This window comes from Peromyscus maniculatus, chromosome 23 (assembly GCF_049852395.1).
Source record: "Peromyscus maniculatus bairdii isolate BWxNUB_F1_BW_parent chromosome 23, HU_Pman_BW_mat_3.1, whole genome shotgun sequence".
In the NCBI taxonomy this organism is placed as follows: Eukaryota; Metazoa; Chordata; class Mammalia; order Rodentia; family Cricetidae; genus Peromyscus; species Peromyscus maniculatus.
Window position 1 is genome coordinate 13,489,846 of NC_134874.1, and position 13,169 is coordinate 13,503,014.

Genomic DNA, 13,169 nt, shown 5'->3' on the forward strand with positions numbered 1-13,169 from the left:
AAGGCCCCTCAGTGGACGGGGAGATAGGCAAAGTGCATTCCATGCCAATGATGGATGGGACACTGCTCCGGCGGGAAGAGGGTGGAGACGCCAACTTCAGCGGCCGTGTGAACTGGCCTTGAGCCCTGGAGAGGGAAACGGGTGGAGAGGAGCGGATGACGCGGACTCTGCAAATCCCCACGTGGAATCCACAGAGACAGAGAAGTGTCTGAGGTTTGCTAGGGCTGGGGAATGGAGACGGTGGTCCTGGGACCTGGGACCTGGGGTTTCACGCGTGCTAGACCGGCTGGGGGCAGACTGGCTAATGACTGACTTCTGAACACCTACAACTGACTTCTAGCCTGACTGATGCCAGGCAGAGTGAGCCGAGGGGCTGACAGCTGACTGATTCACCAAGCCGACTGAGAACCAAGTGACGACTGAAGGAAGATTTGAAGGCTGACTGACTGAGGACTTCTGAGGACAGACTTAGTGACAACTGACGGACAGGACTGACTGATGATTGACAGATCAACAACTGACCATTGATTGACTAAGGATCTCCCTTCTTCCCTTCCTCCTTCAGGAAGGGTGGGACTCCCCTCCGGCCAGCGGATCCAGCTAGGGCCTCACACATGCCAGTGCCTTCCACCTTCAGTCCGCTAGAGATTTTGCAGGGCTGCTCTTCTGTTGAGGTCTGTTTGATGTCAGCCTTAGCCTGTGGTGTGAGGTACTGAATGGGCTTTCTTTTTCTTTTTATTGATTGATTGATTGGTTTTTTGAGACAGGGTTTCTCTGTGTAGCTTTGCACCTTTCCTGGAACTCACTCTGTAGCCCAGGCTGGCCTCGAACTCACAGAGATCCGCCTGGCTCTGCCTCCCGAGTGCTGGGATTCAAGGCGTGCGCCACCACCGCCCGGCTCTTGGGCTTTATTTTTCAACATGGATCCCTGCTTGCTCCAGTTTAGGTTGGTGACAGCCACTCTAGACTCTCCCCTTCCAGACTCTCCTGTTTCGTCCGTTACTCAGGCCCAAAGACGTGGATTCGTTTTAACTCCCTTTCTGCGTCTTCTCTCATCCCCACATAGAAGGCACCAGCAAACTGTGCATCTAGCGTAAAAACACACACACAATTTGCCCGCTCCCCACTCCCGCTGTCCCACGGTCCTCCAAGTCGCCATCACCACTTGCTCAGATCACTGCGGAAGGTTCGTGCTTGGCCCCCAAGCCGTCCTCCTTGTCCTACAGCCCCCTAAAGACCGCATCTCAGCTCAAAATCCTCCACAGGCCAGGTATCATAGTGCCCGCCATTAATCACCCCAAAGTTGGGTGGCGGGCAAGATGCTCTCTGTGAGTTCAAGGACAACCTGGTCTACTACATTAATTAAAAAAAATATATTTTTGAGACAGGGTCTTGCTATGTGGCTATGGCTTTGCAGCTAGCCTCCTGCCTCCGCCTTCCGACTGCTGGGATGACAAGTGTGAGCTACCGTGCGTGCCTGAAAGCAAAGTGTTCCCCAAGTTCGCAGGATCCTATGCAATGTGTCCTAGTAAAAGCCTGCAGCCCCAACCTCTTTTTCCTGCTCTCACACACTGCTCTTCTCTGGGTCCTCGGGACGTGCTGTTCCTTCCGCTGGGGACACCCTTCCTGCAGGTCTCCCAAGGCTCTCACACATCCCGCTAGGTTGCTGCTCCCCCGTGGCAGTTCCTGGGAGTTTGTCTCAGCGCGGCGCCCACTCTTGCCTGTTCCTTCCCGCCCTCACACCACACACAACGTTTAGAACTGTGGGTGGACGCCTGGCCATGTCTTCTCTGGACCAGGCTGCATACAGTAGGTGCTGGTGAGACGATGTGGAATGAAGCAGGGATCCTGGTCGGTCCTGCTTTGCTCTTGGCCGCAGGCTAGGAGGGCCCTGGGTAGGAAAGCTGAAGGAAGTGAGGAGGAGGAGGAGGAGGAGGAGGAGGAGGAGGAGGAGGAGGAGGAGGCAGCAGAAAGAACAGGAAGTGAAGGATTCTGAGAGATGGAACCGTGTTATTTTGGGAAGGGCAGGAAAAAAAAGTAAAACTCTAGCAGTTCCTACTTACTGAGAAAGCCTACCGCTGAATCACACCCTGTGAAAATTACCCTTGTCTTTATTTTTTTATGGGTAAGACATGGAAGCCCAGAGAAGCCGAGGTACTGTTTGGAAGGCACACACAGGTGTGGTCACACAGGTGTGGTTCTGGGGAACCCCCAACTCTGCTCACTTCCAGAACTTTCCCTCCTCACCTGGGCTAAGGGCTGGGATGGCTTGGTGTCCTCACATTTAACAACAGATCTGTGTTGATTTTTGTCTAGAAACGCCATGGGTTAAACTTTTTTTCTTTTCCTAAGGACAGGGTCTCATTATGGGAGTCCTGGCTAGCCTGGAACTAGCCTGGATACATAAGACCAGGCTGGCCTTGAACTCACAGAGATCCACCTGCCGCTGCACTAGGACAGCCAGCTCTTCTTACATTTCTCTGTGTGTGTGTGTGTGTGTGTGTGTGTGTGTGTGTGTGTGTGTGTGTGCGCGCGCGCGCGCGCGCGCGCAGCTTGTGGGGGATCAATCCTCTGGAGCCTTCCACATTATAGGTCCCAGAGCTTGAACTCAGGTCCTCAGGCTTGGCGGCAAGCGCCTTTACCCGCTGAGCCGTCTGGCCAGCTTTGCGTCTTTAACTTCTGAAGCTGCGCTAGTTTCTCCTGGGCTCAGATCCTCCGTTTTTTCTAGGACAGACCTCGGGAGACTCCCGACCCCAGCACGGTCCCTTTAAGAGTGGTTTCCAGGCTCGCGCGTGGGGGCGTGGCCAGTCCGGAGGCGGGGCCTGTGGGGGCTGACCAATGGGCGGGCGTGTGTGGCTCGGGGGGGCGGGCCCGTCCAGGGCGGGCCGCTCAGGGTTAAAGGGGCGTCCGCGGGTCGCCGGCGCTCGGCCGCGGGGAGACAAAGCGCCCGCTCGCCGCCGCCCCCCGAGCGGTTCCGGGCCATGGGACGGACAGACCGTCGCTCCAGCCCCGCAGCCAGGTGAGACCGGGTGGGCGGGGACGGCGACGGGGACGGGAATCCGCGCGGCCATCGCAGGGAACCCGCCCGCGGCCTCCATCGCGGGCCCGGTGGTGCACCGCCCGGGTTTGCGGCTCTGCGGTGGTGCCCTGCCTCAGTTTCCCTCGAGTCCTAGCTCTGGAGCCCGCTCTAACCCCTCGCGTGGTGGGCTCATCACTTGTCTTAAGTCTTCTAATATTTGATCTTTTTGTTTACGTGCGCGCGCGTGTGGAGGTCAGAGGACAGCTTTGCAGCGGTCGGTTCTTTGCTTCTGCCGTGTGGTTTACAGTAATCGAACTCGGGTCGGAAGGCATGGCGGCAAGCGCCTTTATCCGCCGAACTGTTTGGCCAGCCCTGCCTTTTTTGGGGGATTTTGTTGTTGTTGGGACAGGGTCTTGAGACTGTGTAGCTCCGGCTAGCCTGCAACTCTTGTATGCTAACCAGACTGGCCTCGAACTCACGAGATCCACCTGCCTTTGCAACCCGAGTGCTGGAATCAAAGGTGTGCGCCACCGTGCCCGGCATGTGCCGTTTTTATTTGTTTTTTAAACAGGGTCTTGCTGTGTAGCTCAGGATGGGATGACAGGTGTGCATGTCCACGTTGGGTGTTTAGCCTACTTAAGAATACTCGCCCTACGGTGTGTCACAGGGTTTCCTTATTTTCATCTTCTGAGTCTCCGTGAAGCCCACCGAGGCATCTGGGGTCTGGGAAGTGGCTGTGACTGGTCTTCCACCCTGGACCAACTTGGACAGGAATTTGGTCCCTAAAGCATCAGGCCGAGGCCCTGTTGATTCAGTAGTGTGGTGCCCTCAGCAGACTCTGAACTTGAGGGAGAGCAGGGTGGCTGGGAAAGTGGGGGCGGGGGGGACTTGCTCCCCGCAGAGGAAGCTAGAGCTTGCCTCATTTTCTTTGCTCAGCTGGAGCAGGTAAGGGTCGGGAACCTGGCCGTGCGCTTTCTGTCTGCTGGTGACCTTGGGCCAGGGTGGCTCCATCTGAGCAGCCGCCGTGGGTGGCTGATGGGCTGGAGGCAAGTTATTGTCAGTCTTGGTGGGACAGAACGACCCCAAGGTTAGTGCCCGACTTGGGCTGTTTGCTCTGAGCCCTGTTCTTGGGGCAGGTCAGTTTTCCCATCCGTGAACGTGGGATGGTGACTAACTACCACTTCACAGCGCCCTCCTGTTGACAAAGGTTTGCTTTGTCCTGTAGGCTCCCAAGAGTTCCTGCTACACCCCTGGGCTCTCAAATCCAGACAGAAAAACCCTCCCCTCCCGGAGCAGGCATGAATGACCCAGGTAATCTTCAGCCGGGGTGTAGTGGAGTGCCTGGTGGTCTCTTATGGCTGGAGGCTAGCTCCTCCCAGGCAGTGGTGAAGCCTTACCGTATGGTAAGGAAGGGCACCCCAGGCAGAGTCTTAACAGCCAGGGGCAAAGGTCCTGATGCAGAAAAGTGTCTGGTGCCTTCGAGGGACAGAAAAGCAGCCCGCCTGGCTGAGATCTGAGGTTGGGAAAGGGGCTGAGATGGGGGGCTGGGGGTGGGGGTGGTGCTGAGAAGTGAGTAGAAGTTAGGAGAGCTAAGAATCCCTCTCTGGGCCCAGGGGAGGGCCCTAGGGAGGTGATCTTACCTTGAGGTGGCAAGATAGGACGGGGTAAAGGTGGTGGCAGGTGACAGCCGAAGAGGCTGCTGCAGTGGTCCCAGCGAACGTGGCCGGGGACCTAGAGATAGTGGAGTTAGACAGCCACTGCTTTGGAAGATTGAGGGGGGAGGAGGCGGGGCGGGGGGATCCCCTGGCCTCAGTGATTTAGAGAGAGGAACACCAGGCACCATTCACTGAGACAGGACTGACTTGAGGGAAGCAGAGGATACTGTTAACGGTGACCATGGTCGAGGGCCCGCATCCCTGGGTCCCAGTCTCATTGCCTTAAGACGGTTTTGCTTTCATTTTATAGATGAAGAACTGGAGGTCCAGAGAGGCTGACTGTGCGCCCCGAAGTGACCCAGCCTGGGGCCTGAGCTGACCTGTGAAGTGAGTGAGCAGAGTGGGGGGTGGGGTGGAGGTGAGGGAGTGAGCACCGGGCACTGTTTTGGGAAGGGATGCCTGAGTCACTCACGCAGAGAGAAACAGGCTTCTAAAGGAGCCACACAGCACAAGGAGGCAGAGATTATACACACACCAGAGCCTTCAGGGACCGAGGGACAGGCAGGCCCTCAGCCTCTGGCTCGGCAGGAAGCTGTCCCTGGCTGCCGTGTGGGTGGCGTGAAAATAAGTATTTGCCTGGCAGCCATTTCTCCCGCCACCTGCCAGATAGCACAGACTGGCCCCACAGAGCCACCACCCAGACCTCATTCCTCCTGACGTCTGGCAAGTGCCTGCCACTCAGGCAGAAGGGGTGGGCATTAGCTGAGTGCCAGCCGCATTCCAGGCTCTTTACGTCCCTTGAAAAGTATGGCTGCCATCCGAGAGCAAGGTGAGGAGGCTGTGACCACGGGATGCAGGATGTCCTCCAAGTGGTCACACTTCTAACCCATGTGCCACCTCCCAATAAGTCCTGCTACCCACCCCTGCCCCGGTGTGTACTTTTGGGGAGGTATATGTTAGCGTGCCCTGTGCCTCCCTGTCCGTCTGGGCTGCGCCCGCATTTTATCTGGGTTATCTTCTCAGAGGTGTTTCACCGCGTGAGTATTTTCTTCCTCTTCCCATCCACCTCTGATCCCCCTGCCTCACAGCGGTAGGTGTTCACCCCAGGACCTTGGTGTTCACTGTTCCCTCTACCTCTTCTCTGTGGCTCCCTCTCTCACCAACCTGACCTACTAACCACAGCGTCACAGAACTGGGACCTCCAGGGACCCGCAGAGGCTCTAGCCAACTTGCTTTGTGACCTTGGCTTTGTGGCTGACCTTGCTCACTGTGCCTCTGTTTCCCCATCTGACTCATGGGTGCAACCAGAACACCAGCCCAGGCCACCCAAGGTCATTCATTGCCAGATGGAGCTAACCTGTGCTAAAGTGTCCAGCTGGCTCTGAATGCTTAATGCTTTCCCCCAAGTCAAGGGCAGCAGGAGGAGGGCTCCTAGTGGCCGTGTGTGTGTGTGTGTGTGTGTGTGTGTGTGTGTGTGTGTGTGTGTGTGTGTGTATGTGTATGTGTGTGTGTGTATGTGACTTGGGTTCGAGTCTTATCCCCATGTACTCACCTGGGGTGGGTGTGCTGGAAGGTGGCAGCTGATGGCCCCGGAGTTGGTGATCTCGGGAGTAACGTCAGCTCTGGTGCAGGGGACCAGCGCAGGCCTCTCGGCCATGAAGCTGAACGAGCGCAGCCTGGCCTTCTACGCGACCTGCGACGCGCCCGTGGACAACGCCGGCTTCCTGCACAAACGGGGCGGGCGCGGGGCGGGCTCGCATCGGCGCTGGTTCGTGCTGCGGGGCAACATGCTCTTCTACTTCGAGGCGGAGGCCAGCCGCGAGCCGCTGGGCGTCATCCTGCTGGAGGGGTGCACGGTGGAGCTGGTGGACGCCCGGGAGGAGTTTGCCTTCGCGGTGCGCTTCTCGGGAGGTCGTTCGCGGTCCTACGTGCTGGCGGCCGACAGCCAGGCAGCCCTGGAGGGCTGGGTGAAGGCGCTGTCGCGGGCCAGCTTCCACTACCTGCGCCTGGTGGTGCGCGAGCTGGAGCAGCAGCTGGCAGCCATGCGCGAGGGCGCCCCGGCCAACGCCTTCCCCGCCAACCCCAGCCTGGTCGCGAACCCGCGGCCCAAGGAGAACGGCCGGGCCGTATGGAGCGCGCTGCCCGAGCAACCCGCGGCTGCAGCCCCCCAGCGCCCACCGCCGCCACCCCGTCGCAGGGCCTCGTCCAACGGGCCCTTGGCGTCCTTTGCCCAGCTGCATGAGCGGTATGGGCTGGAGGTGAGGGCCCTCAGGAGCCAGTGGCGTGGAGGCCAGGCTGGCCTAGCTGGCGTGGAGGGCCCTTGGCATCCTTCTGGTTCTGGTGGGACTCAGACCCAGGACCAGCCCTAAGGGGCGTACTGGCTGTGAGGGAAGCCTGAGTACAAGCGGCCCTAAGCACAGACTCCAACCAGGCTGCCAGGGGACAGAGGACATGTGACCCAGAAGACCCGATCTCTGGGGTCCGTGGCACTTGCTGCCAAGAAGAACCTGGGACCTGAACATGCTTCAAGCGCTCAAGCAACTGGTTTCTAGAGAACTCCGCCCCAGGACAGGCCTGGAGCTGGCCCAGGGTTCACCTGGTGCCGGGCCTCACAAGGATCCGGAGGAGGCCTGGGCCCAGGAGCTGCTGTCTGGGCTGCTCCTGTGGGCCGGGAGCAGCAGGTAGAAAGAAGGTGGAGCTTACACTGGATTAGGTCCCCAAGGCCTCTGGCCTGGAACCAGCTGAGGCAGACTTTGCCCGGCCTTGGCAGGCAGGCCGGCCGGCCCTCCCAGCTCCGCGGGGCCTCAGAGCCACCTGATCGCCAGGCCTGGGCTGTGGCCTAGCTCCCTGGCAGGCTCACCTGGAGGAGACAGTCCCCTCCATGCCTGATTCCATGCCTGCGGGAGGAGAGTCCCCCCCTTCTGCTCCCCGCCACCCAGATCACCAGTGGGGCCCCCCTGCTGCTGGGTCCATCCTCACTCACCACAGTGCTGGATCTCTTCCAGAGTGTGGGGCGGGACAACCTGCCCCACCTGGGTCTTGTTTACAGTCCTCCTCAGTGCCCTGCCCCTGGGGACTGGAGGACACTGTCACTCCAATCTCTGCATCAGACGGGGACAGATTTCACCCTGGCCCCGATCGCTCCTCTGTCCTGGGAGGCCCCGGGTCGGGTCGGGGTTCTGTAGGTACATCTGCCACCAGGGCCTCTTGGCTCCCTGCTGGCTCGGGGACCAGGGCTTGGCTGGGGGGTTTTGCTTTGAAGTATGGAAGGTATTGTTGCGTCTGTCTTTCTCCAGCAGTGAAGGTTAGTGTCCCGCTCCCCTCCCCCCCACTTTTGTGACTGTTGGCTGGCATTGTCCCCAGGGAGCCCGGCCCTAGCTGGAGACACTGCTAGCTGACTTGGCCTTTACCTCGCACTCTGTCCCGGTGCCTCTGGGGACTTGCTCCCTTGTCTTTTCCACTCTCCCACTGGGTGGGGCTCAGGACTTACTGGCGGGGCCCAGCTGGAGGGCTGAGGCGTAGACTAAAGGTACTGGGGGGGGCAGGAGGTGGGAGGACAGGGGGAGAGATGCCCTCTTTTCTAAAAGCACAAAGATGAGGTCCAGCTGATTGTCGGGCTAAGAGAGATGTCGGTCATGGACAAGGGTACGAGGGCCAGAATAAAAACTGGTCAAGTGATGGCTGCTTGTATTATTTTCCTCCCCACGGAATCCACAGTGGATGTGCCCGGTGGGCCCTTCAGCCAGGCAGCCCTGTCACCACCTAGGGAGGACACTGGCCTCATCTTGTGAGGCGGGAAACGGAGGATCAGAGAGGTTGCCAAGGCCACACGGCTGGAGCGTCAACTTGGATGTCAACCTCTGACCCTGTGGCTGATGGTGCCCTTAGCAGGTACATGGAGGACCACAGGGCATTTAAAAAAAAAAAAAAAAAAAAGATGGGCAGATGATTGACATGTGGGTGGGCCCAACCACCCGAGGGTTGGGAGGATGGGAAATGGGAAAGGGACAAAGCCTGATGACAGTACACATCTGTCCCAGCAATCAAGGCTGAGGCAGGAAGCGCTCTAGCTGGAGACCAGCCTGGGCTACATAGTGATACCTTGTCTGAACAACAAACCCTTATTGGCCTGTTCCTGGTAGCTCAGGGGTTGACTGCAGAGAATCCTGGCACATGAAAATTGAGAGAAAGTCTGTAATTGATTAGTAATGTCTACCAGGGTTTTTCTTGTTGTGGGAGCCCGTTCTCGGGTTCCTCGTGGCTTTACCCAGCAGGTCCACATAGAGGATGATCAGGACCACGGGCCTGAGTGCAGGTGTATGAGATGGTCTGCACTTGGCTGTGCTGGGGGAGGAGGTCTTTTGCTCCACCCCTTGGCGTCTCTATAAAAACCCTGGGCCAGAGACAGTCGGGGCCTGTTGGAAAAGGTCCCAGGCCCTCTCGAGGCTGTCCTTTATTTTCTATCTGTTTATCTCCGCAAGATTCTCTGCAATATATCCTTCTATCTAATATTTCCTGCTGATCGCACTCAAGAAAACTCTGGGGAACTGTAGGGTTGGTGGGTAAACGCCCCACATCTTGTGTTTTGTTTTTTGAAGACAGGGTTTCTCTGTGCAGCTCTGGCTGTCTTGGCACTTGCCTTGTAGACCAGGCTGGCCTCGAACTCAGAGATCCACCTGCCTCTGCCTCCTGAGTGCTGGGATTGAGGCGTGCGCCACCACGGCCCTGTGGAAGATGGTTTTGACTGGAACACACTGTCCACAGTCTTCTGGGTACCTGCCCCTAAGGCAGTGGTGACTGCTGGGTCCCCACTTCTTCACTGGGCTCAGGGGGGCTTTACAGAAGGGAAGGGGCAGGCCCAGGGTGGCCCAACGCGGTGGTTGAGGCCCAGGGTCTTCCAAGCGTAGACTCAGGATGCACCACAGCTCTCCCTCGGCAGCCTGGAAAAGTTAAGTACCTTCAGGCACATTTGGCTTTGGAGTGAACTGAGCAACCTGAACAACCCATGTTTAAATTCACAAAATAGAGCATCAAGGCCACTGGGCCATGGTGGTGGCACACGTCTTTAATCCCAGCACTCGAGAGGCAGAGGCAGGGAGATCTCTGAGTTCGAGGCCAGCCTGGTCTACAGAGTGAGTTCTAGGACAGTCAGGGCTATACAGTGAAACCCTGTCTTGAGACTCCTCCACTCTCTGTCCCCCCCACCCCCCAAAAAAAATCAAGGTCAGGGGACCATGTGCTCCTGGGTGTAGCACACATGGAGTCCTCCCATTCCCCTTGGGGCCATAGCTGACTGTGGGGACTGAGTCAGGGCGCTGGTGACTATTGTCCCTGCTGGGCACAGGATTGGGGTAGTAGTGGCGGGGGATGGGGGGGGTGGGATGCTGCTCCATGAGGCAGGGTCACAGGCATGCCCTTACCAAAACACTCCTTCGAGTGACGGGGGGGCCTTGGGAGCAGTTAGTCAGTGCTGACATGTGCAGGGACAGATCTAGAGGCACTGTGTGGGGTCAGGAATGTTCTAAGAAGCCACCAGTGATGGAGGAACACTCAGGCCAGGTTGCGCAGCATCCACCCACCCCAAGTGATTAATTCACTTGGATCAGCCATGCTGCTGCAAATCTGACTGCCCAAGAATGACCCCCCCCCCCCCCCGACCCAGTTTCGGCCGATGAGATGTGCGCGGGGCCACCCAGTGCCCATCAGAAAAAAAGTGACCAAGGTCGACGGTGGAAATGTGGGGGGATGGACCCCAGCGCACGGACAGCTCCTCAGAGAGGCGAAGACAGAACCACGGACAGCACACAGGCACCTGAGAGGGCCTCGGTGTGCATGTGTGTCCCCAGCAGCACTAATTGACCACAGCCACATGCAGGCGAACTTTGGATCCATCGCGATGGTGGGCATGCGTGCCTGTGGGCCTTGGGGTCTCAACGGATGAGGATGGCAGTGATGTACGGATTTAGGGTGGTAAAGAAAGGAGCACCCCCACTGGGCTGCGGGCTGAGTGCGTCCAGAGCCTTGGCTGGTAACATCACTGTCATCCACAACCTGCCTGGGCACAGCCACACAGGCAGAGAGGACAGTATTTCTGGAACCCTGAGGAAAATCAGTCCAGGGGGGCCTGTTGTGTCTACTTTTTGGTGTTGGGGATGGAGCTTTGAGGCAGGGGGCGGCCAGCCTCAGACTCACGCCTCAAGGCTGCGGGAGAGAAGCATTCAGGACTGGGAGCCACCGAAGGTGGGCAGCATCATACAGTACCTCTAGTCAGTGAGTTCAAGCACCGGTCTCCAGTCACAGCCATTTCACAGATGAGGAAAAGGAGTCCTAAGTGATCGATGAGGGAGAAACCAGCACAGGCCAGCTGGCCTGTGGGTGCCTCAGGGTAGGGTCACAGGCTAGCTCCCCAGTGGGTCACCTTGGACAAGGTCACTTCTGTCCCGCCCCACTGCTCTTGGGTCTTGGGGTGGCTTCTGCACCTGGGTGCAGTGAAGGCCCGGTTTCTATAGCAACTAACCCCACCAAGGCTGTAGAGAGCCGAGCTTTAGAAAGGTGGACCCAACTGGGCGGTGGTGGCGCACATCGTTAATCCCAGCACTCGGGAGGCAGAGCCAGGCGGATCTCTGTGAGTTCGAGGCCAGCCTGGTCTACAGAGCGAGTTCCAGGACAGTTGAGGCAACACAGGGAAACCCTGTCTCAAAAAAAACAAAACAAAACAAAACCAACAAAAAGATGGATGTAGATGGGGTGGGGTGGGGGAAGTGAGGGAGAATACAATCGTTCATTCAGATGGGAGCAGGGGTGAGTCAGGGCAGGCAGAGGGGCCCACCTGGCTAAAGGGGCAAATCCAAATGCAACACCCCCCAACTCATGCCTGCTGGAGCTCCCCAGTAAGTACCCTCTGGAGAAGCATGCTTCCCATCATGCCCCATGGTGCTTCTCAAGTAGGCCTCCGTCTCCTTCCCATGCTCCCTTCCCCACGTTGCAGTCTCCTTTGGCCTCTTCCTGGTGGGTTCTTGGCCCCACGGTACCCTCGGCGCTCGCTTCCCTCTGGACCCCTTTCCGTCTCCCGTCATGGTTCATTGTGTCAAGGTGTCCTCTTCATGAAGAACTCCTGGACCCCAGGCCTTATGCACTTCCCTCCTGGTACCTCTACCAAGGCACGGAACACGCAGTAGTCGCTAAATAAACACTAGCTAGACGAACGTACGTCAAATCACCCCCCATTCAGCTCACTTCTCTCTTTTGCACCCGGCCAAACCTGCTTCCTCCAGGAAGGCCTCCAGGTTTCCCCAGTCCCTCCTGATCCCTCTCCCCTCCCTCTCCCCCAGATCAGAATTCCAAAGCTTGGTGTTTTCCTTCAAGTTTCTACTTCAGCTGACATGATGTCGACACCAAAGCTGATGGTCCCCAAAGGAACCCCTGCCCCCAGAGCTGACAAGGAACTGGCTACTGTAGGGTCTCAAGTAACATCCCAGGCCTGCATTCCCTGCAGGGGTCCCAGAATGTGGATTTTTGACTAGGTTTTTGTTTTGTTTTGAATTTTCAAGAAGGTCTTGCCGTGTTGTCCAGGCGGCTGTTCTTGAATGGCTAGACTCAGGAATCCCCCTGCCTCACCTTCTTGAGTAGCTAGGATAACAGGAATAGATCACCTTGTCCCATCGGTCTCTCAGCCTTCCCAGGAGTGGTGACCTGGGACCAGAATGGTTAGTCCCCAGTAATCGGAAATTTACAGCTGCCCGGTAAGGAAATGGATAGCGTGGCCATCTCCACTTTACAGTCCGGGGAAACTAAGGCACAGAGAGCTTGTAGGCATTCTCTCGTGTCCACAAAGCTCTCAGAAGTGGGGCTGGTATGGAAACCAGGCAGTCTGGCTCCCTGACTCAGAGCCGCCTGCCTGGGCCAGCCTGCCAGGTCACCCTTCATGGGACAGCTTCCCCACCCCCACCCCATGTTGCCTGGGAGCCGGCGGCCTTCGGGATTCAGGCAAGTTCTCCCAGCCATGGTGGGGACAGTGAGTCAGCAAGTCCTCCCCCGAGAGGATGTGTGGAAACCAGGGGTTATGGAAGGGTTTACCAGTGAACCTTCTGAGCTACTCCATGTGGCTCTGGTTCATGGGTGGGTGAGGGATGGTTGAGGCATGAGACAAGACAACCCCCACCCCCACCCCCACCCCCTGCTTCAGATGACAGTCACATGGTTGTCGAGCTCCCGGTTCAGACACTGGAGAGGTGTACCCAGCTCCCCACAATTCCAAACCGCGCCACCCCAGAATGCACCATGAGTTACTGCTGCAAAACACCCCACTTTACAGATGTGGAAACTGAGGCCTGCATGACAGGGCTGGGAAGGGGCAGTGCTGTGCCTGTCTGGGGAAGGCCCGTTTAGCACAGACCTATTCCCTCACTCCATTTATAGACCGGCTGAGGGTCCTGGCTTGTGGGCACAGGTATAAAAGCAAGGCTCAATCTTGACCCCTAGTCCCAGGCCCCAGA

At 57.8% G+C, this 13,169-nt stretch overlaps 1 protein-coding gene across 2 annotated transcripts; it reads left to right on the forward strand.

Moving 5' to 3' along the window:
- Pheta1 (PH domain containing endocytic trafficking adaptor 1) lies at positions 1-8,352 on the forward strand. 2 transcript variants are annotated; one of them, XM_076561398.1, is made up of 4 exons: positions 1-213; positions 4,245-4,330; positions 4,985-5,061; positions 6,306-8,352. In XM_076561398.1, the coding sequence occupies exon 4, from the start codon at positions 6,330-6,332 to the stop codon at positions 7,041-7,043; it is 714 nt and encodes a 237-aa protein (XP_076417513.1). In that variant the 5' UTR covers positions 1-213; positions 4,245-4,330; positions 4,985-5,061; positions 6,306-6,329; the 3' UTR covers positions 7,044-8,352. The 2 variants fall into 2 exon arrangements, with proteins under 2 accessions (XP_076417513.1, XP_042124407.1); XM_042268473.2 differs by lacking the exon at positions 1-213 and adding an exon at positions 2,818-3,019.
- The last annotated feature ends 4,817 nt before the right edge of the window (positions 8,353-13,169 follow it).